The 25,303-nt window shown below is 47.3% G+C and overlaps 1 protein-coding gene across 1 annotated transcript in view; it reads left to right on the top strand.

Moving 5' to 3' along the window:
• Positions 1-25,303, top strand: part of LOC124722411 (collagen alpha-1(I) chain-like) — a 193,558-nt gene that overhangs the window by 143,669 nt on the left and 24,586 nt on the right. The window contains exon 7 of the mRNA XM_047247579.1: positions 10,077-10,187. Within this exon, the coding sequence (XP_047103535.1) occupies positions 10,077-10,187 (111 nt within the window). The remainder of the gene's footprint in view (positions 1-10,076; positions 10,188-25,303) is intronic.

Raw genomic sequence — 25,303 nt, 5'->3', positions numbered from 1 at the left:
CTGACTAAAGATTTGGACCTCAATCTGGTCATTTGTCCTGTTATGCTGCCATTGATGAAGGGATATTCAAGGGGTTGGTTTTCAACAAAAATGGTTCAAATGGTTCTGAGCACTATGGGACTTCTGAGGTCATCAGTCCCCTAGAACTTAGAACTATTTAAACCTAACTAACCTAAAGACATCACACACATCCATGCCCGAGGCAGGATTCGAACCTGCGACCGTAGCGGGCGCGCGGTTCCAGACTGGAGCGCCTAGAAACGCTCAGTCACCCCGGCCGGCTGTTTTCAATACTATGTCGGTCGCCCACATACCGCTGTTGTAACCCAACAAGCTCTACAGAGTGTGAACATATTGCCTTGGCCTGCTTGATCAGGATATCTGTCGGCGACAACCAGCATTATCCGTCCCTGTGTTGACCCACAAAAGGCAAATGGCATGGACTTTCATCCAACAAACTGACATCCGGCACCGGTGCAACATAATACATGCACGTTTGGATGCTTTCATTCAACATTCTGAGGATTACACCGGCTATAAATGTAACAGATTTTCACATTTACAGTGGCTTATCTCGTGCTTACATTAACATATGATGTTGAAATGTTAATCACTTAAATATGTTACCTATAGAAATGTATTCCCGAAATTTCATTTCTCTATATTAATTTTTTTGTGTTGCAATTTCTTCTGTCAGTGTAGATATGTGGTGTCCTACGCCGGATATGTCCGACAGAACAGGCACAACAGGTACATATATAAGCCACGACGGCTCTAGGTACTTTCAGTGCGGATGCGCCACATCTTCCGAACCCGTGCAGGACTTAGCGAATGCTACTAGCAGTGGGGCTCGCCCTCTGTAATAAAAAACTGAGTAAAGGAATCAACGGTCAACTTGGATGGATGTCTTGTGACGTCAGCCTAGACCAAACGCAACGAACAATACCGAAAAAAAATGGCCGAGGTGGTTAAGGCAACCGTTCTAGAGAAGCAGAGCATCCAGGTTCGAGACTCGGCTCAGCAGAATTTTAAACCTTCACCACTGACTTAGTTCAATTCCTGTAGGCGGCAGAAGTCCTGATTTTTCTTCGTATTATGTCATTTTAATGAAGGGGCCGGTGATTAGTCTCAGCTTTGTAATTTAATTATAGCAGGTTGACTAAAAACGCATTTAAGTTGAGACGAATTTGGGAGAAACTGGAAGTGTATTGAACCCTGTTCCGTTATTTCTGAAGTTCAAAGGCTTTTTTCTTTCTTCGTCTTAATGATGATGAACATAGATCAAATCAAAAATGGTTCAAATGGCTCTGAGCACTATGGGACTCGACTGCTGAGGTCATTAGTCCCCTAGAACTTAGAACTAGTTAAACCTAACTAACCTAAGGACATCACAAACATCCATGCCCGAGGCAGGATTCGAACCTGCGACCGTAGCGGTCTTGCGGTTCCAGACTGCAGCGCCTTTAACCGCACGGCCACTTCGGCCGGCTGAACATAGATCAACAGCCTTTTTATTACCTCGTTGTCAAAGATATATTATGGACAAGTCTGCATCTCGCATAGTCTACCTCAACAACTACAGTGTGTCTAACTTACGGCGCATAGGAAGCAATACCCACAACGCAGACTGCGATCGTCGCATGACGCTCTGGTTCGTTGCTCAGAGCATTTTAGGTGGCCTATTGATTTCAGTCGATTATTTAACTGGACAACGAAGGAGTGGTCTTAGAAGTCAGAGATAATCGTTGGATCATTTGGTGCTTCACACGACCTCATACAAACTGAAACTGGAATCTTACAAAGTAATAGTAGTGCAGCGGCGATGAAGTCCGCTATTACCATTTGACGTCAGTACTGCAACTGACTAATGCAGCCTGTGTGTAATGGAAGCCGGCCGCGGTGGCCGTGCGGTTCTAGGCACTACAGTCCGGAACCGCGTGACTGCTACGGTCGCAGGTTCGAATCCTGATTCGGGCATGGATGTCTGTGATGTCCTTAGGTTAGTCAGGTTTAAGTAGTTCTAAGTTCTATGGGACTGATGACCGTAGATGTTGAGTCCCATAGTGCTCAGAGCCATTTGAACCATTTGTAATGGAAGGATAATCTTGAAACGATATCATTCTCTGATGAAGCATGGCTACATTCTGAAAACTCTCATCAAATACAGTAAGAGCTTATGCTTGATGTGAAAACAGGAGTGTGTGCGTAGTGCGTGCAATCAGTGCAACCCGAAGAATTGCACCGAATTTTTTCACAGCCAGCTGTACCTTCTGATGGGTATGTCAACAATATACTCTAACTTCTCGTATTACTTATCATAAAAAACACCTCGTAATTGCACTGGCGGCGTGTGCCCATGCAGCGCACTACATGAAATAAACATTGCGCTAGTTCCCTTAAAAATGAGTGCAATATGTTTCTCCAGTTACGTTCCAAGACCACTACAAACTCATCTAGTTTATTCTCGGCTATGACCAGTATGTCAACTGCTACAGTCCGACCAATGGGCCGAAGCCTCATTCGGGGTCCGCAGCTCGTGGTCGTGCGGTAGCGTTCTCGCTTCCCACGCCCGGGTTCCCGGGTTTGATTTCCGGCGGGGTCAGGGATTTTCTCTGCCTCGTGATGACTGGGTGTTGCGTGATGTCCTTAGGTTATTTAGGTTTAAGTAGTTCTAAGTTCTAGGGAACTGATGACCATAGCTGTTAAGTCCCATAGGGCTCAGAGCCATATGAACCATCTTGCGTAGAACTGACATCGTGTCGGTGTGCCAGTCTGTTTCAAAACAAGCTGCCGACGGTGGCGCGGAGTACTTCTGTGGGCGTGTCTCGCTACTTCCGTCTCGTTGGTGTGGCCAGCGACGCTCCGATACCAACGAGCATCTCTGTGGTCTCGATAACAGGTGCCAGCGCTACACCTACGGACTACATCACAGATTGTTTCTAAGCAAGCAGCATACGTAGAATTAAGAAAATTCGAACGTTTCCCTCTGAAAACCGATTATTGCAACTTTCTTAGTAGATTTCACGAGATAACAGGCTTTGTTCTACTACTGTCATCCTCTCTGCTACTCTCTCTCTCTCTCTCTCTCTCTCTCTCTCTCTCTCTCTCTCCCCCCCCCTCCCCCTGCCCCTCCCCCTCCCCCTCCCCCTCTCCCTCCCCCACCCCCTCCCCCTTCCCCCCTCAACACACACACACACACACACACACACACACACACACACACACACACACACACACAACGGTTCCCAGCTTGCCTAGAGTGCGGACGTGGCGTTCTTTACTCAACTTGCCTGAGAAAGAGTGAGCATCTCTGCAGTTTCGGACTTAGCAAATGGAACGATTGAGCTTGGAGATAGAAAGTTATAGTTAAGCTATGTACTGAGCAAGATAGCTACGAGTGAATAGACGCGCGCAGCCTTGCAGCACCACGAGGTCGGCCGACGTCCACAAAACGACGCCGCTCCGCCACGCTGTAAACGGTGATATTGAGCCCGCTCTGGCCACTGATTAATTTGTTGGATCACGTCAGCGAAGTTTCCACGAGGGTTTCATGGGCCGTGTATTGTAGAATTCTTCTCGCACTTCGCATTACGCCTGGGTCAGTCGATAGGAATTACTTTTGATTTATCGCGCTTTACTCCACGCAAACGCAATTTATTACCACTGCCTGTCAGGAGAGTCATGTAATGTGATGATTGAAGGTCGTGAGTTAAAATAAATCTGTGCTAATCGACTGCATCTGTTTTCAATCAAGTAGTTGAAATCCCAAGTCACTTTCCTAATTAATTTTATGTTCACATTTGCATCTGGTGTTCAATAGCTGAATATAACATCAATGTGCACCCCTTTTTAACTAAAAAGGGATCAATTCTGAACCAGTTAATGTCAACACTGCCACCGCAGTTCAATCAGGAGTCACAGGGCCATATTACTTTTTTGCGTTATTCGATATTGCAGCAGTTTTGCACTCTCTGTTGATCTGTTACTCAATTAGTTGGGGTGAACACACGCCAAAACCAGCTAAGTGGCAGGTGGGGTGTTACAACTTCGGCAACCGCCGATATTGGGACAGGAGCATACCGCCAATTCCAAGGCAAAACTGCAGGAAGTAGGCACAGTGCAAGTGAATTTAAAACCTCGGTTTGCAGAGTAGTTACAGAAAGATAGCACACACACACACACACACACACACACACACACACACACACACACCAGATCGCGCCCGGATTGTAAACATTAGCGCCACCACACAGCCAAAGATTACAAGCGACAGAAATTACCTATAGTGAATATCAGTTACCAACAATTGAGAAAGCATTAACTCTGTCCATCTGCTTTTTGACAAGGGAGTGAGCAGGATTCCTTGCAGAATTTAAGAAAAAACCTCTACTTGAATTTACAAGGTTATTTGCTAATTTATTTTCAAAAGCTTCTATAATAACACTAACCTAATAGCTGGAAAAGCATGCAAGAATCTCCGTGTTATATTCCAAAGGATGACCGGCGCCAAGATAATGTTCAGGAAAAGTAGATTTGCGCGGCTGTTGTAAGCTTGGATGACGCTTGTGGTCATCCACGGGCGCGATATTCTGGCCAACAAACGAAGTGTCACAACTGGAAGGAACATGTTAGACACACGCCTTACGCAGATCAAGAACGTCCTTAACGGAAGCTAAAAGGGCCCTAAAATTTAGATTGTGGTCGAAAAACACATTTCACCTCATATTTCCGCAAAATACGACGACTCTTGTTGAGATTGATCCCTGCGTAAACCCAAAAGACTGTAGACATTGATGCCGACTCGGTGTTAGTATGCCTCACGCGATGCGCCATTATTGTCAAAAGCGCAATGCACGTTTGAACTGCCTGTCAGTATAACTGTTCTCACTAAAGGTCACCTCAAGATGAGCTAACTCACCTGACACTGTCATCGTCTGCGATGACGTTGGCCCTGCAAACCAGAGTACGTAGTACCCCCTCACGCTGAGCCGGATGCCGGCCGCGGTGGCCGTTCGGTTCTAGGCACTTCAGTCCGGAACCGCGTGACTGCTACGGTCGCAGGTTCGAATCCTACCTCGGTCATGGATGTGTGTGATGTCCTTAGGTTAGTTAGGTTTAAGTAGTTCTAAGTTCTAGGGGACTGATGACCTCAGATTTTGAGTCCCATAGTGCTCAGAGCCATTTGAACCAAGCCATCATTTGTCATCACCATCGTGAAACGAATATTCGGAAAGATTGAATTTATATGCCGCTCTGCTGCTCGAGACAATCTCACTCCGTACTGATACAAAATCAGATCTCCTTTCTGTTCAGCACAGACGTCTTCTAATTTGTGTCAAATTCTTTGTATGGAAGCGAATTCTCTTGTTTCGATTGAACCAGGTCAGGAGCTCTACAGTTTAGCGATTTTTTCAGTTTTTTCAGATGCCTTAATCAATTTAATGGTTAAGTTTATCCATTACGGATATTGTAGCATTAGACGGCCGGTGTGGCCGAGCTGTTCTAGGCCCTTCAGTCTAGAACCGCTCGACCGCTACGGTCGCAGGTTCGAATCCTGCCTCGGGCATGTATGTGTGTGGTGTCCTTAGGTTAGTTAGGTTTAAGTGGTTCTAAGTTCTAGGGGACTGATGACCTTAGATGTGAAGTCCCATAGTGCTCAGAGCCATTTGTCCCATTTGAACTTAGCATTAATTGAATGCGAATACAGACAACAGAGACCAGCCACTTATGAAATATTTATTTTCTTAACCTAGTTTTATAGCTTTTTCACGCTCGTCTTCTGGTGGAAAACGCAGAAGTTAGATTCGTATACCGGCGTGTGTCAACATGGGCTGTATTTCAGTTAACATCCCGTGGCAGCAAACATTTTAAATTCTTATTATATTTTAAATTCTTATCATATTATAAATTTTTATCAGCCACAGAATTAATCACTTTTCACTCTAAACACTGACAGCCACCTTAAATCCACCAGCATTCATCTGGTTCAGTACAGAAGTGAGAACAAATCTTTCTTAACAGCTGTGAATTTCACGAGAGAGGCAATTTTCTGTAAATGCAAACATTTTAGGTTAGGTTTAACCGTGACTGTTATTGACATTAAATGAAACAACAAGTTTACTGTTACCAGTCAGCGTTTTATTTATTTCCACGACGCGTTTCAAAGGTTTAAACCTCTCTCTCTCTCTCTCTCTCTCTCTCTCTCTCTCTCTCTCTCTCTCTCTCTCTCTCTTCCTCGGCCTCTGCCTCCAGCCTCTCACTTCTGTCTATTAATCCCAGTCAAATATTCTCATCTACGTATAATTTTACTGCTGTAGCCAATGTGATTATTGTACTTAACGTCTGTAACATTTCACCTGATTGTTACTAACAAGCATGAAGTTTAAGCCATTTTAACATTTCACCTGATTGTATAAACGCGAACGAAGGTTAAGCTGTTTCAACTTGTCAAAATCGGATTTATATGCCACCTGAAGTACACACACATATATTCGACACCTCAAAGCAAACACCTCCAAATCCTTTAAATATTTATTCTGTAATAATGTTGTTACGATGTATATTCTTTGTACTTTGCGATTATGTCATACTAACTAATGTAAATCCACCCAATGATGGAGGTTTAAACCTTTGAAACGCGTCGTGGAAATAAATAAAACGGTGACTGATAACAGTAAACTTGTTGTTTCATTTAATTAGAGGCAATTTTTGTGTCAGCAGATTGTTAAATCGGCATACTACAAAACTACAAATAAGATATATGAATCTGATAACGGTTTCCCCCTAAGCTACACATGCTCCACAAATACATTTTTATTAATACAAAAACTGACAAGTGCGCAATCTTCCTACATATGTTACTGCTGTTTGTTATCTGATACAACCAGTGTGGTTTCCAACGAGGTGACGTACCATCGCGTTTCATTCTGAAAGCCTCGAAAGTGGTTAACGGTAACTTTCCCCAATAGTTGACTGATAGAAAAACGTTTATTGCCTGTTGCGTGAGCACGGCGGAATCCGGATGTACGTCCATCGGATTATTTTGTAAAGAGCCATGAAAAGAAATTGCTTGTTCCCTGAAACTTCGTGATGTAAATTATTTGCGAGGAAGGATAGCACGTCGAATCAAGGTAGTCAGAATCTATTCTGAATCTGTCCTGAGACTGGTTTGATGCAGCTCTCCATGCTACTCTATCCTGTGCAAGCTTCTTCATCTCCCAGTACCAACAGCAACCTACATCCTTTGAATCTACTTTGTGTATTCATCTCTTGGTCTCTCTCTACGATTTTTACCCTCCACGCTGCCCTCCAATACTAAATTGGTGAACCCTTGATGCCTCAGAAAATGCCCTACCAACCGATCCCTTCCTCTAGTCAAGTTGTGCCACAAATTTCTCTTCTCCCGAATTCTGTTCAATACCTCCTCATTAGTTATGTGATCTACCCATCTAATCTTCAGCATTCTTCTGTAGCACCACATTTCGAAAGCATCTATTCTCTTCTTGTCTAAACTACTTATCGTCCACGTTTCACTTCCATACAAATACTTTCATAAACGATTTCCTGACGCTTAAATCTATACTCGATGTTGACAAATTTCTCTTCTTCAGAAACGCTTTCCTTGTCATTGCCAGTCTACATTTAATATCCTCTCTACTTCGACCATCATGAGGTATTTTGCTCCCCAAATAGCAAAACTCATTTACTACTTTAAGCGTCTCATTTCCTAATCTAATTCGACTACATTCTATTATCCTCGTTTGTTTTTGTTGATGTTAGTCTTATATCTTCGTTTCAAGGCACTATCCATTCCGTTCAACTGCTCTTCTAAGTCCTATGCTATCTCTGACAGAATTACAATGTCATCGGCGAACTTCAAAGTTTTTATTTCTTCTCCATGGATTCTAATTTCTACCCCAAATTTTTCTTTTATTTCCTTTACTGTTTTCTCAATATACAGATTGAATAACATCGGGGATATGCTACAACCCTGTCTCAATCCCTTCCCAACCACTGCTTCCCTTTCATGCCCCTTTCTAAGATTAGTCGTATGGTCAGTATTCCCTCACGTGTTCCAACATTTCTACGGAATCCAAACTGATCTTCCCCGAGGTCGGCTTCTACCAGTTTTTCCATTCGACTGTAAAGAATTCGTGTTAGTATTTTGCATCCGTGGCTTATTAAACTGATAGTTCGGTAATTTTCACATCTTTCAACACCTGCTTTCTTTGGGATTGGAATTATTACATTCTTCCTGAGGTCCAGGGTATTTCGGCTGTCTTATACATCTTGCTCACTAGATGGTAGAGTTTTGTTAGGCCTGGCTCTCCCAAGGCTGTCAGTAGCTCTAATGGAATGTTATCTACTCCCGGGGACTTGTTTCGACTTAGGTCTGTCAGTGCTCTGTCAAACTCTTCACGCAGTATCATATCTCCTAATTCATCTTCATCTACATCCTCTTCCATTTCCATAATATTGTCCTCAAGAATATCGCCCTTGTATAGACCCTCTTTATACTCCTTCCCCCTTTCTCCTTTCCCTTCTTTCTTTAGAACTGGATTTTCATCTGAGCTCTTGATATTCATGCGAGTGGTTCTCTTTTCTCCAAAGGTCTCTTTAATTTTCCTGTAGGCAGTATCTATCTTACCCCTAGTGAGATAAGCCTCTACATCCTTACATTTGTCCTCTATCCATCCCTGCTTAGCTATTTTGCACTTCCCGTCGATCTCATTTTTGAGACGTTTGTATTCCTTTTTGCCTGCTTCATTTACTGCATTTTTGTATTTTCTCCTTTCATCAATTAAATTCAATATCTCTTCTGTCATCCAAGGATTTCTATTAGCCCTCGTCTTTTTACCTACTTGATCCTCTGCTGTCTTCACTATTTCATCCCTCAAAGCTACCCATTCTTCTTCTACTGTATTTCTTTCCCCCATTCTTGTCAATCGTTCCCTAATATAAAGATACATTAGCAAACGGCTATACCATATCTCACTACCATTTGCAGATTGCCTAGCTAATGATTACTAGCGCCAAAATATTGGATTTTCAATGTTTAGCGTATTTATCGACCGAATTTAAAAATTAAAATGCTACATTATTTACTTATTAACAGGTAAAATCTTAAGTTAACATTTTTCCTCAGTAAGGCAAGTAAAAAAGTTAGAAACTGCGTGTTTGTCTTGAGGCAGCGTAACTAACAGGGCCCAAGTTCCGGAGTATATTCAGCCAGTATTTGAGAATGAGAGCACTTAGGAACTTCCAACAAAACTTACACATATTATGAAACTCTTACGAGAATTTTTATTTCTGACACACTCCACAAAATGATGAATGGAAAAAAGTTTAGCGGTTCCTACGTTTTTGCTGTTCATAGTCAAACTTCAGGCACAACACTTTATTACTGCTTGATTGTCGACTTTCTTCGCAACACGGTTTGCAGACAATATCCACATATACGCTACATCCACCTGTAAAATTATATCATTATACGACACACAGGTCAGCAGATATGACGTCAAAAATCTGAGGTGCCTGAAAAACTAGCTTTCGCTTAAAACGGAGCGAAAAGTATCTAGACTCTGCACATGAAACGTTTCATAATGAGTGCCCTAAACTACTTTGGACAAAAACCATACTTTGTAAACTTAGCTGCATATTTTTCTCGGTTCTGTGCTTAAAGTCCAACATTTAACACCTTAACTCATTTGTAAAGTAATTAAACGTTAGAGCTCTCTTATACATGAGATTCGAGTCCTTCAAGAATCGGGGGTTTACTGATTTATAGTAAATTATTACTACTACTACTACTACTGCTGCTGCTGCTGCTGCTGCTGCTAGTCGCCCTACATATACAGATGTTTGTGTAATACAACAGAATTCTACAAAAAGCAATTCATAGCTGCGAGAGGATAATGGATGTTTTACTTCACGCATTCGAACAGCGGGAACAACAGTCCTCATGATAATTTGCTCTGTTTAATGTGTCATATGATCACTCTTCGTGTTCTTTCTTATTGTAGATGGGTGTTTCTGGCAAACCACTTTGAAGTGTTGAAGCCTTTTTTCTTTTTCAGAAACAGATGGTGCTGCCAACCGCGGCCCTGTTCCACAGAGGAACAGAGGTCAGGCCCCACAGACTCCAGAAGGACCAGTACAGCCACCTCAGCCTACGAACGCTGAACCTGGTGAGTAGTAATTGTACTACAGACGAGTAACATACATCAATACTTTGACGGTGAAGCGGCAAATCTGTAGGAGATCACTGTAGGCATGGATGTTTGTGATTTCATACCGGGACAGAATGACTTCAGTAGTTAACAATATACGGTAAATCCAAATATTAGTAAATTGTAGAATTTCATAACGTTCAGACTTACGCAATCGTCAACTGTAACAATTACTTGACAGTATTTGCTCTCGGCTCATGTTTTGTTGAGCGTTACTGCGTATTATTGTAATATATATCGGATAACATATTGTCGTTTTCAATTGGGTTGCTAGGAAAAATCTGATAATACAGCTAATATGTTCAACTAGTCATTCACACACTACGTGAAAAGTAACGCGATGTCACATATCTGTAGAGCAAAGAGGTACTGAGTGATTTTCCGCCTAGTTTGTGCTGCATTCTCACTGTCATGAAAACTCCCTCTGATCATGGCTCATGGGACATCGTCTTTGAATAGTTTGAATTATGTTTCATATGATCACTATTTTCAGAATTCATGTTGTTGGTCTTCGAGAACGGCATTTTGTCTCAGGTACCCAAATACGATAAGACTTAAACCATAGAACAGGAAGGTCGGAAGAAAATAAGGCAGCCATCTTTGTAAATAACGACCAAGATTTCCCCACAAACTAGAAATTTTCTGGTTATATAGGAAATGATTACTACATAATTAAAACTACAAGTGAAGTAAAGATAACGGGAAGCTTCCCTTTAGACGCCTGATATCTTTACCGTGCCTGCGTTTTCTCTCTACCATTTGCGAATAGAATGATAAATTGTTTCTGATAACTACGTATATACCACCTCTCACCACCCTGTGGCCTGTGGAGTGGAGAAAAAACTGAGAATGTTTCCCATTATAGAATATCCACCTGCTTTGAAATGGGTCACACATAGACAACATTCTTAGCAGAGTTGAGTGTTCATAAATTGTCATGTCAAGGTTTCGCTTCGATTCCGATTAACAGAAGACATTGACAGTTGGCCAGTTCATGGTCGACCACAAGAAACCATTTGAAGACATCATCAGTATCTGGTTTTAATGGCACGACGAAATCCAATGTTCCACCCATGTTACACCAGAAGTGCTGTTAGAGAGCTCTTTCCAACGCCACAGAAAAAATAACACAGTGACATTTTCTTAAAAGTCGGTTACTTAATCCCGCAGGAGGACATGTTAAAAATATCTTGCGTTCGTCAGACTATTTGACACATTATCCACAGAAACTTGGCTAAAACCGCATCTCGATATATTCTTCGTTTGGATATATTTAGGATGACCAGTCTTACCTGATTCACGTATTACAGAGAGAAGCAATATCGAAAGGTAGCTCATGAATTGACAGACTTGTCTACCAAAATACATCTTAGGTGTTACAAGCAGTCATTTACACTCCTTGTACATCTTCTCTGTTAAGGTAACCTCATATAAGTTATGTTGTGTCTAGGAATCCTGCGTACTCGGTTCGCTAGACAAACTAACAAAAAACTCGTATTATTACAACAAGACAAGTACAAATACTTAACTTTGAACTGAGAATTGTTGTAGTCCTTTATACATGATTATTCGCAAATGTAATTACACAGATTTGTCGCAAAGAAATGGCGACATACAAAATAATCAATCTTCTGAAGAATAGACAAACACAAGTAACACTTCTGGTCCTTCCGACCGCTACTAACAAAAGCCTGGCAACTGAACTGCAGTGATTGCTGATCTGTAACTGTGCTATGTAGAGATCGCTAATGAAAAGGCTATGATGCTTCGACTAACCAAGTGGCTAACGTTGAAGCTGCTATCGAAGTGGCCATCCCCCTGCGGGTTCGGGGGCAAGAATAGGCCCGCGGTATTCCTGCCTGTCGTAAGAGGCGACTAAAAGGAGTCTCAAACGTTTCGGCCTTCTGTGATGGTCCCCTCTAGGGTTTGACCATTTTTTTCCAAATTCCCGTTGTTAGTGCGTGTCATTTGGGGAAGGACACCTTACGTGGTGTTTTTCTATTGGTCCATCATGCTCCACCATCTTGCATGTTACCTATTGTCGTGTGGGGGGGACTACGCCCAACATCTTCTGGGTTGTCTCCTTCTCGCCTTGTGCGCACTCTTCTTCTTAGCGCCCACGACAACTGTGGACCCTTTCAACACCTAAAATCCAGCACGGTAGCCAGTCCGTTGTGGTGGGGTCGTCATGTACCCTCTTGGTGGTAGCCCCCTGACCACACAGGGATCGCACTACAGATGCCAGAGCTGTTTCCTCCCCATGCATGCCAAGGAGTATGTTCCCATCTTGTCTGGGGCACGGGGACTCCGGGCAACGGGATATCGGCCAGGTACCCGTTGCTTTGGCTGGGTGGCGCCCTTGGGGAGAGCCCTCGTTCGGAGTAGGTGGCATCTGGGCGGATGTGGCGCAATGAAGCGCAATAAATCACACCAAGCTGGTGGTCGCACGGCCACCAGCGTCTCTAAGCGAGGTAGAGTAGACTTTGATGCTGTGTAATATGACCCTCAGTCGTTCCCCTCGTTGGCTGCGCCATGGGAGGGACGCCGATCTAGTGCCAAGCGGGAGCCTTACGTACCGCAATACCTTGTCTGCAGCAGGACTGATGGTGACTCCTTTCTTACGACGAAGCCTCTGTTTTTTGTGGAACACCTGGGGAATAAGTTTGGGGAAGTGGCGGGGTTGTCTAAAATGAGGAATGGGTCCATCCTCCTAAAGACGTCCTCCCCAGCCCAGTCACGAGCGTTGCTCTTGTGTGATGAGCTGGGTGACGTCCCTGTAACCGTCACTCCCCACAGTAGCTTAAATATGGTCCAGGGGATTATTTACCATCGTGACCTCTTGTTACAATCCAATGACGAGCTGAGAGCCGACTTGGAACGACGTGGTGTACATTTTGTCCGTCGTGTACATAGAAGACTCAAGACTAACAGGGTGGCCAACGGTGCCTTTATCTTGGCCTTCGAGGGTGATGTCTTGCCCGAGAAGGTCAAGGTGATGGTTTACCATTGCGACGTCAAGCCATACATCCCTCCCCCGATGCGGTGCTTCCAGTGCTGGAAGTTTGGTCATATGTCCTCCCGTTGCCCATACAGCGCTACATGTCGAGATTGCGGACGCCCCTCTCATCCCGATTCTCCATATGTGCCTCCGCCTGTATGTGTCAACTGTGGGGAGCACCAATCTCCATGCTCACCGGATTGCCCCGTTCTTCATAAGGAGTGGAAGATCATGGAATTTAAGACTCTGGACCGGCTTACTTATCGAGAGGCAAAACTGAAATATGAAAGGTTGTATCCTAATTCCATCTGAACATCTTATGCTGCAGCCACGTTATCGTCGCCCACGCGAGCGATGGTTGTCGCCTCATCTGTGCCGCCTTCAGTGGGCCCTCAGGGCCGTGTATCTCTGTCTGCCCCCCTCGTGCCTGGGGGCAAGCCTTCCTCTGTTGCCCCTTTAGCAGTTGGGGGCAAACCCTCTTCTGTCGCTCCCCCCACACTTACTTTGGGAGTGACATCTCCTCCAAAACCGGGGGGCTCGATCCCTCCCCCTCCTTCACTGACGGCGTTGCCTCCGCCGGTTCCTCTCTCCTGGAAGGGGTCCCTCGAGGCTCTCCCTTCCTCCGTTTCTTCTCCTACCCAGCCTGATGTCAGCCAGTGGCTGAAGGTTCCACCACCTGCTGGTCATAGGGCTTCTGCGTCGTCGTCAGCCTCCGACGCTCCTTCAGAGAAGCTCTCCCAGCCCTCTCACCCTAAGGGCCGACGTGAGAAGAAGGAATGGAATGTGTCCAAGAAGAAGGACGTTCCGGCGGTTTCAGTACCGCCTGCTGTACATAGTCCTGGCTCCGGGGATGAGGTGGAGATCCTCACCTCTGCCGCGGATCTCGCCCTCACGGAACCTTTGGGGGCCTCTCCTATGGACTCAGCTGACTCTCCTCCGGTGGCGGCGGTTGGCTCTGAGGCGCTGTCTGCCTCTTAGTCGCATTCACGCCCTCCCAGTCCCTTCCTGCTTCCATTCTCCAGTGGAACTGCGGCGGTTATTTCCGCCACCTGCCTGAGCTCCAGATGCTGCTGAGTGTTTCCCCTGTTCTCTGCATTGCTCTGCAGGAAACTTGGTTTCCGGCAATGCGGACCCCCGCCCTTCGCGGTTATCGGGGATACTATAAGAACCGCGCTGCCTGTCAACGAGCGTCAGGTGGGGTTTGCCTCTTTGTTCACCACTCTGTCTGTAGCTCGCCAGTACCCCTTCTGACGCCTTTAGAGGCAGTCGCTGCCAGGGTTGAGCTCTCGCTGGCTATTACTGTTTGCCCTGTTTACATTCCTCCGGATGGGGAGCTCCCCCGACATGTCTTGGCTGCGCTGCTGACTCAACTCCCGCCACCTTTGCTGCTTCTGGGCGATTTCAATGCCCACAACCCTCTCTGGGGTGGGACTGTCTCCGATGACCGCGGTCGGGCCGTGGAGCATGTGTTGGCTCAGCTCGACCTTAGCCTCTTGAACACCGGTGCTCCCACGCATTTCAGTGTGGCCCATGGCTCGTTCTCGGCCATCGATCTCTCTATTTGCAGCCATGGACTTGTCCCATCCCTCCACTGGAGTGTGCATCCTGACCTGTGTGGTAGTGACCATTTTCCCATCTATTTGTCACTGCCCCAGTGTCATTCTTCTGGGCGCCTGCCCCGCTGGGCTCTCCACAGGGCTGACTGGCCGGCTTTTACTTCCGCTGCAACCATTGAGTCTCCCCCACAGGGTGACATTGACGAGGTGGTCCGTGTTTTAACCACGTCCATCATTTCAGCGGCCGAGGCTGCCATACCCCGTTCTTCTGGCCTCCCTCAGAGGAAGGCTGTACCCTGGTGGTCGCCGGAGATTGCTGAGGCTATTCGCGACCGTCGGTGGGCTCTCCAGCGTCGTAGGCGGCACCCGTCTCTCGAGACCCTCATCGCCTTTAAGAGACTCCGTGCCTTGGCCTGTCGTCTTATTGCACGGCGTAAGCAGGAGTGCTGGGAGAGGTATGTCTCATCCTTGGGCTCCCATGTCTCCCCCTCGGTCGTGTGGTCCCGGATCCGGCGGATTTATGGATACCAGACCCCTATGGGTGTCCCTGGGCTCTCCTTGGACGGCGCTGTCTGCACGGACGCTGCCGCTATTGCTGAACGGCTTGCCGCGCACTTTGCTAGGAGCTCTGCGACTGCATCTTATCCCCCCGCCTTTCGCTCTCTAAAGGAGCGAGCCGAGCGGACGCCGTTCTCATTCCACACGCATCGTTCTGAAAAATACAATGCTCCTTTCAGCGAGAGAGAATTCCTCGCTGCCCTCGCCGATTGCCCTGATACAGCACCAGGACCAGACTGCATCCACGTGCAGATGCTGAAGCATCTCTCCAGGGACTGCCAGAGACACATTCTCGCGATATTTAATCGCATTTGGAGCGAAGGCGTGTTCCCGTCGCAATGGCGAGAGGGTGTTATTGTCCCCATCTTGAAGCCCGGTACGGACCCACTGGCGGTGGACAGCTATCGTCCCATTACCCTCACCAACGTTTTGTGCAAATTGCTCGAACGTATGGTGGGGCGGCGTTTGTGTTGGGTCCTTGAGTCGAGCGGTCTCCTCGCTCCATCCCAGGGTGGCTTCCGTCGGGGCCGGTCTGCAGCGGACAATTTGGTGCGGCTGGAATCTGCTGTCCGTATGGCCTTTGCCCGACGTCAGCATCTCGTTGCTGTATTTTTTGATCTGCGGAAGGCGTATGACACCACATGGAGGCATCACATCCTTGCTACGTTACATGACTGGGGTCTTCGTGGTCAGCTCCCGGCTTTTCTTCAAACCTTTCTATTGCGCCGCTCTTTCCGGGTGCAAGTCGGTGCCGCCTCTAGTTCATCTTATATACAGGAAAATGGGGTCCCGCAGGGCTCGGTGTTGAGCGTCTCCTTATTTCTAGTGGCCATTAATGGTCTGGCTGCAGCCGTGGGGTCGTCGGTTTCTCCTTCTTTGTATGCCGACGACTTCTGCATTTCATTTAGCTCCACGACTACGGGAATCGCCGAACGCAGGCTGCAAGTCGCCGTTCGCAAGGCAGCATCATGGGCTCTGACTCATGGTTTTCAGTTCTCTGCAGCCAAGACTCGAGTTATGCACTTCTGCAGGCGTCGGACAGTCCACCCTCATCCTGAACTTTACCTCGACGGCCACCTGCTTGGAATGGTGGACACTTGCCGCTTCTTGGGACTCGTGTTTGATGCCCGGCTCACATGGGTTCCTCATATTACTCAGCTGAAGCAAAAATGCTGGCGGCACCTCAACGCCCTCCGCTGCCTTAGCCACACGTCTTGGGGGTGCAGATTGCTGCACGCTACTGCGATTGTACAGAGCCCTTGTGCAGTCCCGGCTTGATTATGGGAGCCTGGCCTATGGGTCTGCATCACCCTCAGTGTTGAAGTTGTTAGACCCCATACACCACTGTGCGGTTCGGCTTGCAACTGGCGCTTTCCGTACGAGCCCCGTGGATAGTCTACTGGTGGAGGCCGGGGTTCCCCCGCTGCGGATTCGCCGCCATCGACTGCTCGCCGACTATGCTGTCCACGTGCATTGCTCGCCTGGCCATCCCAATCATCGCCTGCTTTTCCCTACCGTGGTCCTCCATCTGCCCGAACGGCGACCTAGGTCTGGGCTTTCCATAGCTGTCCGCATCCAGTCCCTGCTGTCAGAACTGGGCTCATTCCCTCTTCTGCCTCCCTTCCGGGTCCGTGCACCTAAGCCTCCCTGGTGTTTGCCCTGGCCGTCCGTCCATCTGGACTTGGCACAGGGACCCAAGGACTCGGTTCTGCCTGTGGCCCACCGTCGCCGTTTTCTCGCGCTCCTCGCCTCATTTCCGGGCTGTGAGCCTGTCTACACTGATGGTTCCCTGGTTGATGGTCGCACTGCCTACGCTTTTGCTCACGCTGCCCATGTTGAACAGCGCTCCTTGCCGGCTGGCTGCAGTATTTTTACTGCAGAGCTGGTGGCCATATTGCGCGCTCTTGAGCATATGCGTTCCTGCTCAGGTACGTCCATCGTCATCTGCAGTGACTCCCTGAGCAGCCTCCAGGCCATCGACCGCTGCTATCCCTCTTCTCCTCTGGTGTCCTCTATTCGGGAGTCTGTTTCCACCATTACCCGCTCTGGTCGTTCGGTGGTCTTTGTTTGGACGCCAGGTCACGTTGGCATCCCGGGGAACGAACGTGTTGACAGGCTGGCCAAAGGGGCGATCGACGCCCCAGCTTTGGAGATCGGCCTTACGGCTCACGATCAGCAGCTGGTGTTGCGCCGTAAGGTGCTTGGGCTGTCAAGGAGACGACCGATGTGTGGCGCTCCTCCCTGCAGGCTTCTCGCAGGGACTCTGTAATCCTGTGTCGGCTGCGCATCGGCCATACCTACCTGACGCACGGCCATCTTTTGCGTCAGGAGGATCGCCCCCCTGTGTTGGTGTGGGTCCCGGCTGACGGTCGCCCACATTTTATTGGAGTGTCCCCGATTGCACACCCTCTGGCAGTCTTTTAATCTCCCGGGCACTTTGCCTTTGGTTTTAAGCGACAATGCTTCCATGGCTCATGACGTTTTAAATTTTATCCGTGGTAGTTCTTTTTATGGTTCCATTTAGGGAGGTCCTGCTCCTTTCCCTTTGTGTGTCTTTTGTCCTCGAGTCTCTCATATTTGGTTGCAGATTTTAGTGTGTAGTCGGTTGGTTGACTCTTTCCCTTTTTTGTTGTCATGGTCAGTCAATCAGTCTCCGGCCATCTTCTTTTCTTCTGTTTCCTTTTGTCTGGTGTTCATCTGTACTCTTCGCGTCTGTAGTGTTCGTTACCGCAATTGTGTTCTTTTAGGGCCTGGGGGGGAGTCTCCTTCCCCTTGGGGTTTTACCTGCTTCGTGCATTTATGTCTCGCCTGTTTTTGGAATGGGGGACTGATGACCTTAGCTGTTTAGTCCCCCTTAAACATCCCAACAACCACCACCACCGAAGTGGCCACCACCAGTCGGGCGCGGGGCTTATGTAGTCTTCACCTAGGAGCGGCTGCTGTCGCTTTGTCGTCCTGGAGGGAGGTCGGTCAGTGTGCGATTGGCTGACCTCTTCTCACAACCTTCTCGTCTCTGTCGTTGGTGCCTGGCGTGCCGGCGCAGACTTTACGCCATAACATTCAAAAAATGGTTCAAATGGCTCTGAGCACTATGGGACTTAACTTCTGTGGTCATCAGTCCCCTAGAACTTAGAACTACTTAAACCTAACTAACCTAAGGACATCACACACATCCATGCCCGAGGCAGGATTCGAACCTGCGACCGTAGCAGTCCCGCGGTTCTGGACTGCGCGCCTCGAACCACTAGACCACCGCGGCCGGCAACCATAACATTCCTCCCCTCCAAAGCGACGGACTGTCGTCGTATATGAAGCATGACAACGAGGGGCTAGGGAAGGGGACGTCGGGGGGTGGGGATGGGGGGTGGGGAGGTGCGTGGTCGCTCTTCGCTCTGATGGACCGGCAGCTGTGGCTGCAGCTGACGTCAGAGTTCCAGTCGTACATCATCATCTGGCCTTCACTGTGGTGGAAACGTCCCCCACAAAACGCCCAGTAGGATACGTGTCCACCTCCTGAGGCCCATACCAAGATGTAGAAGGCGTCGGTAGGACGAAAGGAGGCAGAGGTCACGAGGGCTCCGTCTTCATGGAGTCGGCCCGCCGTGTCGTGATTACACCCTCTGGCGGCCGCTGTGGCCCCACTGTCCTCGGGATCATTGAATTTAGGGGGGAGAGATACTGAAGGATCACCGTGCATACGACAGTGACGAATTTGATTGTGATGTCGGCGCTGCAATCCGTCTGGGCCTGAAATGAGATACATGCAAGCGCCAAGTCGACGAAGGAACTCGCCCACCGTCTACCGCTGCTGCTAAAAACCCTGAAAAACGCAATATCATGCGACGCGAAGCGATGCTTGCAGCCTTCCTTCTGCGCCGGATGTTGAGGAGGGTGGGGCAGGCGGGGTAGTGTCCGATTGCGGCGGCCGTAAAGCAATTCCGCCGGCGATGGTCCATCTCGTGGGTACGTAGGATAGGAGGCGAGAAACAATTGCAATGCTCGATCCCTGGTGTATGCGGTGCGAAGTTTGGCCATGTGCTGCTTGAAGGTTCTGACAAAACGTTCCGCTTCGCCGTTTGACTTTGGAGTGAACGGCGCACTAGTTAGATGCTGTATGCCATTGTGTTCACAGAATGTTTCCAATTCATTTCACGTGAACTGAAGGCCGTTGTCCGACAATATGACTTCAGGCAATCCTTCGAGGCAAAAGATAGGGGACAACGCCTGAACAGTGAACGTGACGCTGTTGAGTTCATTTGCACAGCAAAAGGAAACTTGCTATAGTACTTTACCACAATCAACCAACAAATGTTCCAAAAAGGACCCGCAAAGTCTCTGTGCACACGTTGCCTTGATGATTGAGACTTAGGCCAAGCAAAGCATGCCGCGTGGGATTAGCCGAGCGGTTGTAGGCGCTGCAGTGATGGACTGTGCGGCTCGTCCCGGCGGAGGTTCGAGTCCTCCCTCGGGTATGGGTGTGTGTGTTTGTCCTTAGGACAATTTAGGTTAAGTAGTGTGTAAGCTTAGGGACTGATGACCTTAGCAGTTAAGTCCCATAAGATTTCACACACATTTGAACATTTTTGAAGCACAGCATGTTGGTGGCGGAGCGGACTGATTTTCCGCACGTGCAAGACACTGAGACGTCATCTGTTCTATTTGGGTGTCAATACCCTGCCAAGTACAGTGTCGACGCGCTAAATATTTCCTTGATGAAGTAACTGCAACACTTCTTTTTGCAAAACTTTGGGGATCAACACACGTGACTGTCCACTATCATTGTGAACAAGAATCCCACATTGCCACATAGCGAGGCTATGCCGAAGTGAGAAGAATCGGCACACTACAGAGTTCTTTATACTATGAAATGAGCGAGGCCAAGATGTGCGAATGTAGTTGAGCAAAATATTCATATCTGAATCAGTTTCCGTGGCCTGTGCAATTTTCGTATAGTTCGGAGGAAGAAGCATCAAAGTCTGTACCAGGGCCAGTCGGAAGACGTGAAAGTGCGTCCGCATTACAATATTGAACTGTCGGACGATACACAATCTCTTACTGGTACTGAGACAACAACAAAGCTCATCTGTGCAATTTTTGATCAGTTCGTACAGGAACCGGCATCATCATATGAAACAAGGACTGAAATGGCTTGTGATCCGTTACTAAGTAGAATAGTGGTGGAATTTGGTGACACCATACACAGTAGCCAATGACTCTCTCTCTATTTGTGAATAGTTTACACTAAGGTTTGGACAACACTTTTGATGCGAAAGCAGTAGGCCTGTCTTCCGTAAGAGGAAGCGTCAACTTGAAACACAGCTGCTTTGTCAGGATCAGCGTGAACTAAGCATCGATCACTGAGCCAAGCCTCTTCAAGTTTTTGAAAAGTTTATTGGCACTCATCTGTCCAATCAAAGGGGACGTTCCTCTGACGCAAGTGATGCAATGGAGCTGCGATTTGTGCAGCATTCGGTATGAGCCGAACATAATAGTTAAGTTTCCCTAAAATGACTGCAACTCTGTGACACTGCAAGGAACTGGCAGATCACGTATGGCTAACAAACGTGACTGAAGGGGATGTACACCCTGACTGTTTGACATGACCAAGATACTGCAACTCACGTTTATAAAAATGAAACTTGGCCAATCTACACTTTAGTCCTGCATCAGATAACCCACGAACCAAAGCACGCAAATTTGCAATGTGTTCTGCTACGGCAGTATCGTCCAATCAGTTTGAACAATGTGGTACTTGAGCCTTCAGCTGTTCCAAATACCGTTGGAAAATGGCGAGTGCGGAAGCACTGCCAAAATGCAAACTTAAATATTTAAAGAAGATATACGTCACGCAAATAAGTTTTTGAAAAGTAGCGACCCGCGCCTAATCCGGCCATGAGAGCCTCTGGGGGTGGCAATTGATACGTATCAATCACAGTTTGTGGGTTGACTATAGACTTAAAGTCAACACAGAGGCGAATGCGACCTGCAGGTTTGGGGAGAAAAACCAGTGGACTTTCCCATTAACTAGCTTTTACGGGCGCAATAGCTCCGGTATCTTGCAATTCCTTAAGTTCAGCAGCTGCTTTGTCCCTTAATGCAATGGGAACTGTTCTGGCCTGGCAAAATTTCGACTCGGCATTGTCTCTCATAGTAATATGTGCAACAAAATTGTTAGCCTTGCCTAAACCTTCAGAAAAGAGTCCAGGGAGTTCTTGCAGGAAGCTAGCTACACTACTTTTGGCATTGAATGAGGTCATAGACAACACATAGTCCTGAATTTGAAAGCCAAACAAATCAAACTAATCAAGGCCAAATATGTTCTCACAATCGCTTGACTGTAGCACAGGGGAATTCACAGTACGCGTATGCGAGCGCTACGTGGCAGGCAAAATACATTTTTGGAGAAAGGGAATGTCTTGTCCATTGTAAGCCATCAGGTGTGTGCTAGTTTTAGACAGGCATGGAGAGCCTAACGGTTCATATGTGTTTCGATTCAGTAATGTAACAGAGGCACCAGTGTCCAACTGAAATTTCAAACATTTTCCACTAATATTCAAATGAATAAAACGTTTCTGGGATTAGTGTATCACTGAAGAAACTATTTGCGTGCTAGTTTTGCGAATGCCTGCAGCAGGCTTTGAATACACTGCATTTATGACATGGGTCTTGTGACTAGATTTTTGTGAGTGGGCAGAATTCTCATGTTTGTTCCATTGCAAAGATACGGACTGTACGTGACATTTCTTGCCACAAACGTAACACTGTGCTAGTCTGGACGGGCAGTCTTGGCATTTGTGCTTTGAAAGGCACTGAGGGCATGACAAACAGTTTACACAGCTTGGCACACACATGGTGTTGCTGCCTACTGGACTGGTTGTGAGCAAGGGACTACTCAACCTAACAAATTGGTGGCTGCTCAGATTTATCGGCCGCTACGACACCTGAATCATACTGATCTGGAATTTGCACTAAGTGATGAAATGAGGATCTGACTGTTTCAAAATCTTTTCTCAAAATTTGACATAAGTTACATTGTACACACTCACATCATGCAACATAACATCTGAATACAAAGCACTACAAGCACGATAAGTTTGTTCTGACCTTTTGTTGCAATGAAAGAATTGGTACCTAGCTGCCATCACATTCAATTGTTGGTCATAATACACACATCAAAAAAAGTTTTGCATCACCTCGGTTCCGAGAGTTCCCGAACCTGAACAGAAAACTGGATTAGAGATCAACATAAACATCATTTCTGCCCTTTTTATTGCTCATGAAAACCACACATTGCATGCTGTACCACCATACAGCGAGACCTTTAGAGGTGGTGGTTCAGATTGCTATACACACCGGTACCTCTAATACCCAGTAGCACGTCCTCTTGCATTGATGCATGCGTGTATTCGTCATGGCATACTATCCACAAGATCATCAAGGCACTGTTGATCCAGATTGTCCCACTCCTCAATGATGATTCGGCGTAGATCCCTCAGAGTGGTTGGTGGGTCACGTCATCCATAAACAGCCTTTTCAATCTATCCCAGGCATGTTCGATAGGGTTCATGTCTGGAGAACTTGCTGGCCATTCTAGTCGAGCGATGTCGTTATCCTGAAGAAAGTCATTCACTAGATGTGCACGATGGGGGCGCGAATTGTCGTCCATGAAGACGAATGCCTCGCCAATATGCTGCTGATATGGTTGCACTATCGGTCAGAGGAGGGCATTCACGTATTGTACAGCCATTACGGCGCCTTCCATGACCACCTTCGGCGTATGTCGGCCCCACATAATGCCACCCAAAAACAGCAGGGAACCTCCATCTTGCTGCACTCTCTGGAGAATGGTTCAAAAATGGCTCTGAGCACTACGCGACTTAACTTCTGAGGTCATCAGTCGCCTAGAACTTAGAACTAATTAAACCTAACTAACCTAAGGACATCACGCACATCCATGCCCGAGGCAGGATTCGAACCCCACACGGCCACTCCGACCGGCTCTCTGGACAATGTGTCTAAGGCATTCAGCCTGACCGGGTTGCCTCCAAACACGTCTCTGACGATTGTTTGGTTGAAGGCATATGCGACACTCATCTGTGAAGAGAACGTGATGCCAATCCTGTGCAGTCCATTCGGCATATTGTTGAGCTCACCTGTACTGTGCTGCATGATGTCGTGGTTGAAAAGATGGACCTCACCATGGACGCCGGTAGTGAAGTTGCGCATCATGCAGCCTATTGTGCACAGTTTGAGTCGTAACACGACGTCCTGTGGCTGCACGAAAAGCATTGTTCAACATGGTGGCGTTGCTGTCAGGGTTTCTCCGAGCCATAATCCGTATGTAGCGGAAGGCAGGAGACGAGGTACTGGCAGAAGTAAAGCTTTGAGGACGGGACCTGAGTCGTGCTTGGGTAGCTCAGTTTATAGGGCACTTGCCCGCGAAAGGCAAAGGTCCTGAGTTCGAGTCTCGGTCCGGCACACAGTTTTAATCTGCTAGGAAGTTTCTGGTTGTAGATTCTTTCACTAACCACACACATGAAAAAAGTTTTGCATCACCTGGTTCCCAGAACTCTAGATGATAGACGCTGACAGTACTAGCCCTTGGGCGACTTGAGCGAGGCATGTCATCGACAGTTCCTGTCTCTCTGTATCTCCTCCATGTCTGAACAGCATCGCTTTGGTTCACTCCGAGACACTTGGACACTTCCCTTATTGAGAGTCCTTCCCGGCACAAAGTAACAATGCGAACGCGATCAAACCGTGGTATTGACCGTCTAGGCATGGCTGAACTACAAACGACACGTGCCGTGTACCTCCTTCCTGGTGGAATGACTGGAAGTGATCGGCTGTTGGACCCCCCCCCCCCCCCCCGCCTAATAGGCGCTGCTCATGCATAGTTATTTACATTTTGGGTGGGTTTAGTGACATCTCTGAACAGTCAAAGGGACTGTGTCTGTGATACAATATCCACGGTCAACGTCTATCTTCTAGAGTTCTGGGAACCGGGTGATGCAAAACTTTTTTCATGTGTGGGGTTAGTGAAAGAATCTACAACATGAAACTTCCTAGAAAATTAAAACTGTGTGCCGGACCGAGAGTCGAACTCAGGACCTTTGCCTTTCACGGGCAAGTGATCTACCAACTGAGCTACCCAAGCATGACACGCGCCCCGTCCTCAGAGCTGTACTTCTGACAGTACCTTGTCTCCTACCTTCCAAAATCTGCAGAAGCTCTCCTGCTGACCATGCAAAACTAGCACTCCTGAAAGAAAGCGCACACTCCGCTGCAGAGTGAAAATCTCATTTTGGAAACATCCCCCAGGCTGTGGCTAAGCCATGTCTCCCCAATATCCTTTCTTTCAGGAGTGCTAGTTCTTCAGGGTCAGCGGGAGAGCTTCTGTAAGGTTTGGAAGGCAGTAAAGCTGTGAGAACGGGGCATGAGTCGTGCTTGGCTAACTCAGTTGGCAGAGCACTTGCCCGCGAAAGGAAAAGGACCCGACTTCGAGTCTCGGTCCGGCACACAGTTTTAATCCGCCAGGAAGTTTCATATCAGCGCACACTCCGCTGCAGAGCGAAAATATCATTCTGGAACCTACAACTTGATCACAGGAAAGTCCACTCAGAGTGGTGTTAGGGGAAAATTTCTGAATGAGGCGAAAGACTGCACTTCCTAACGTTGATGAAAAGTAATGTAGTTTCACAGTACCTGATATTTCATGAGAAATGATGTGGGATTCATACTGTTGCAACCCTTCGAGGCATTCCTCTTCTGTTTCATTAAACTGAGGAAAAGACGGTATGTCACTTGGAGCTACAGTTGTTGCATGTTGGTCCAGTGATCACGCTGCGTTTGTTACTTGGTTGGCCAGTAATTGCTGTGCTGTGTTTTTTAGAAGGGTTGTAATCCGTTGTGTTGAAACCGGAACATCTGTGTTAGCTGCGTTGCATCTATTTCTTGCAGTT

This window comes from Schistocerca piceifrons, chromosome X, assembly GCF_021461385.2.
Source record: "Schistocerca piceifrons isolate TAMUIC-IGC-003096 chromosome X, iqSchPice1.1, whole genome shotgun sequence".
NCBI lineage: Eukaryota > Metazoa > Arthropoda > Insecta > Orthoptera > Acrididae > Schistocerca > Schistocerca piceifrons.
The sequence above is the reverse complement of the archived record's forward strand: the minus strand, read 5'-3'. Positions and strand labels throughout refer to the sequence as shown.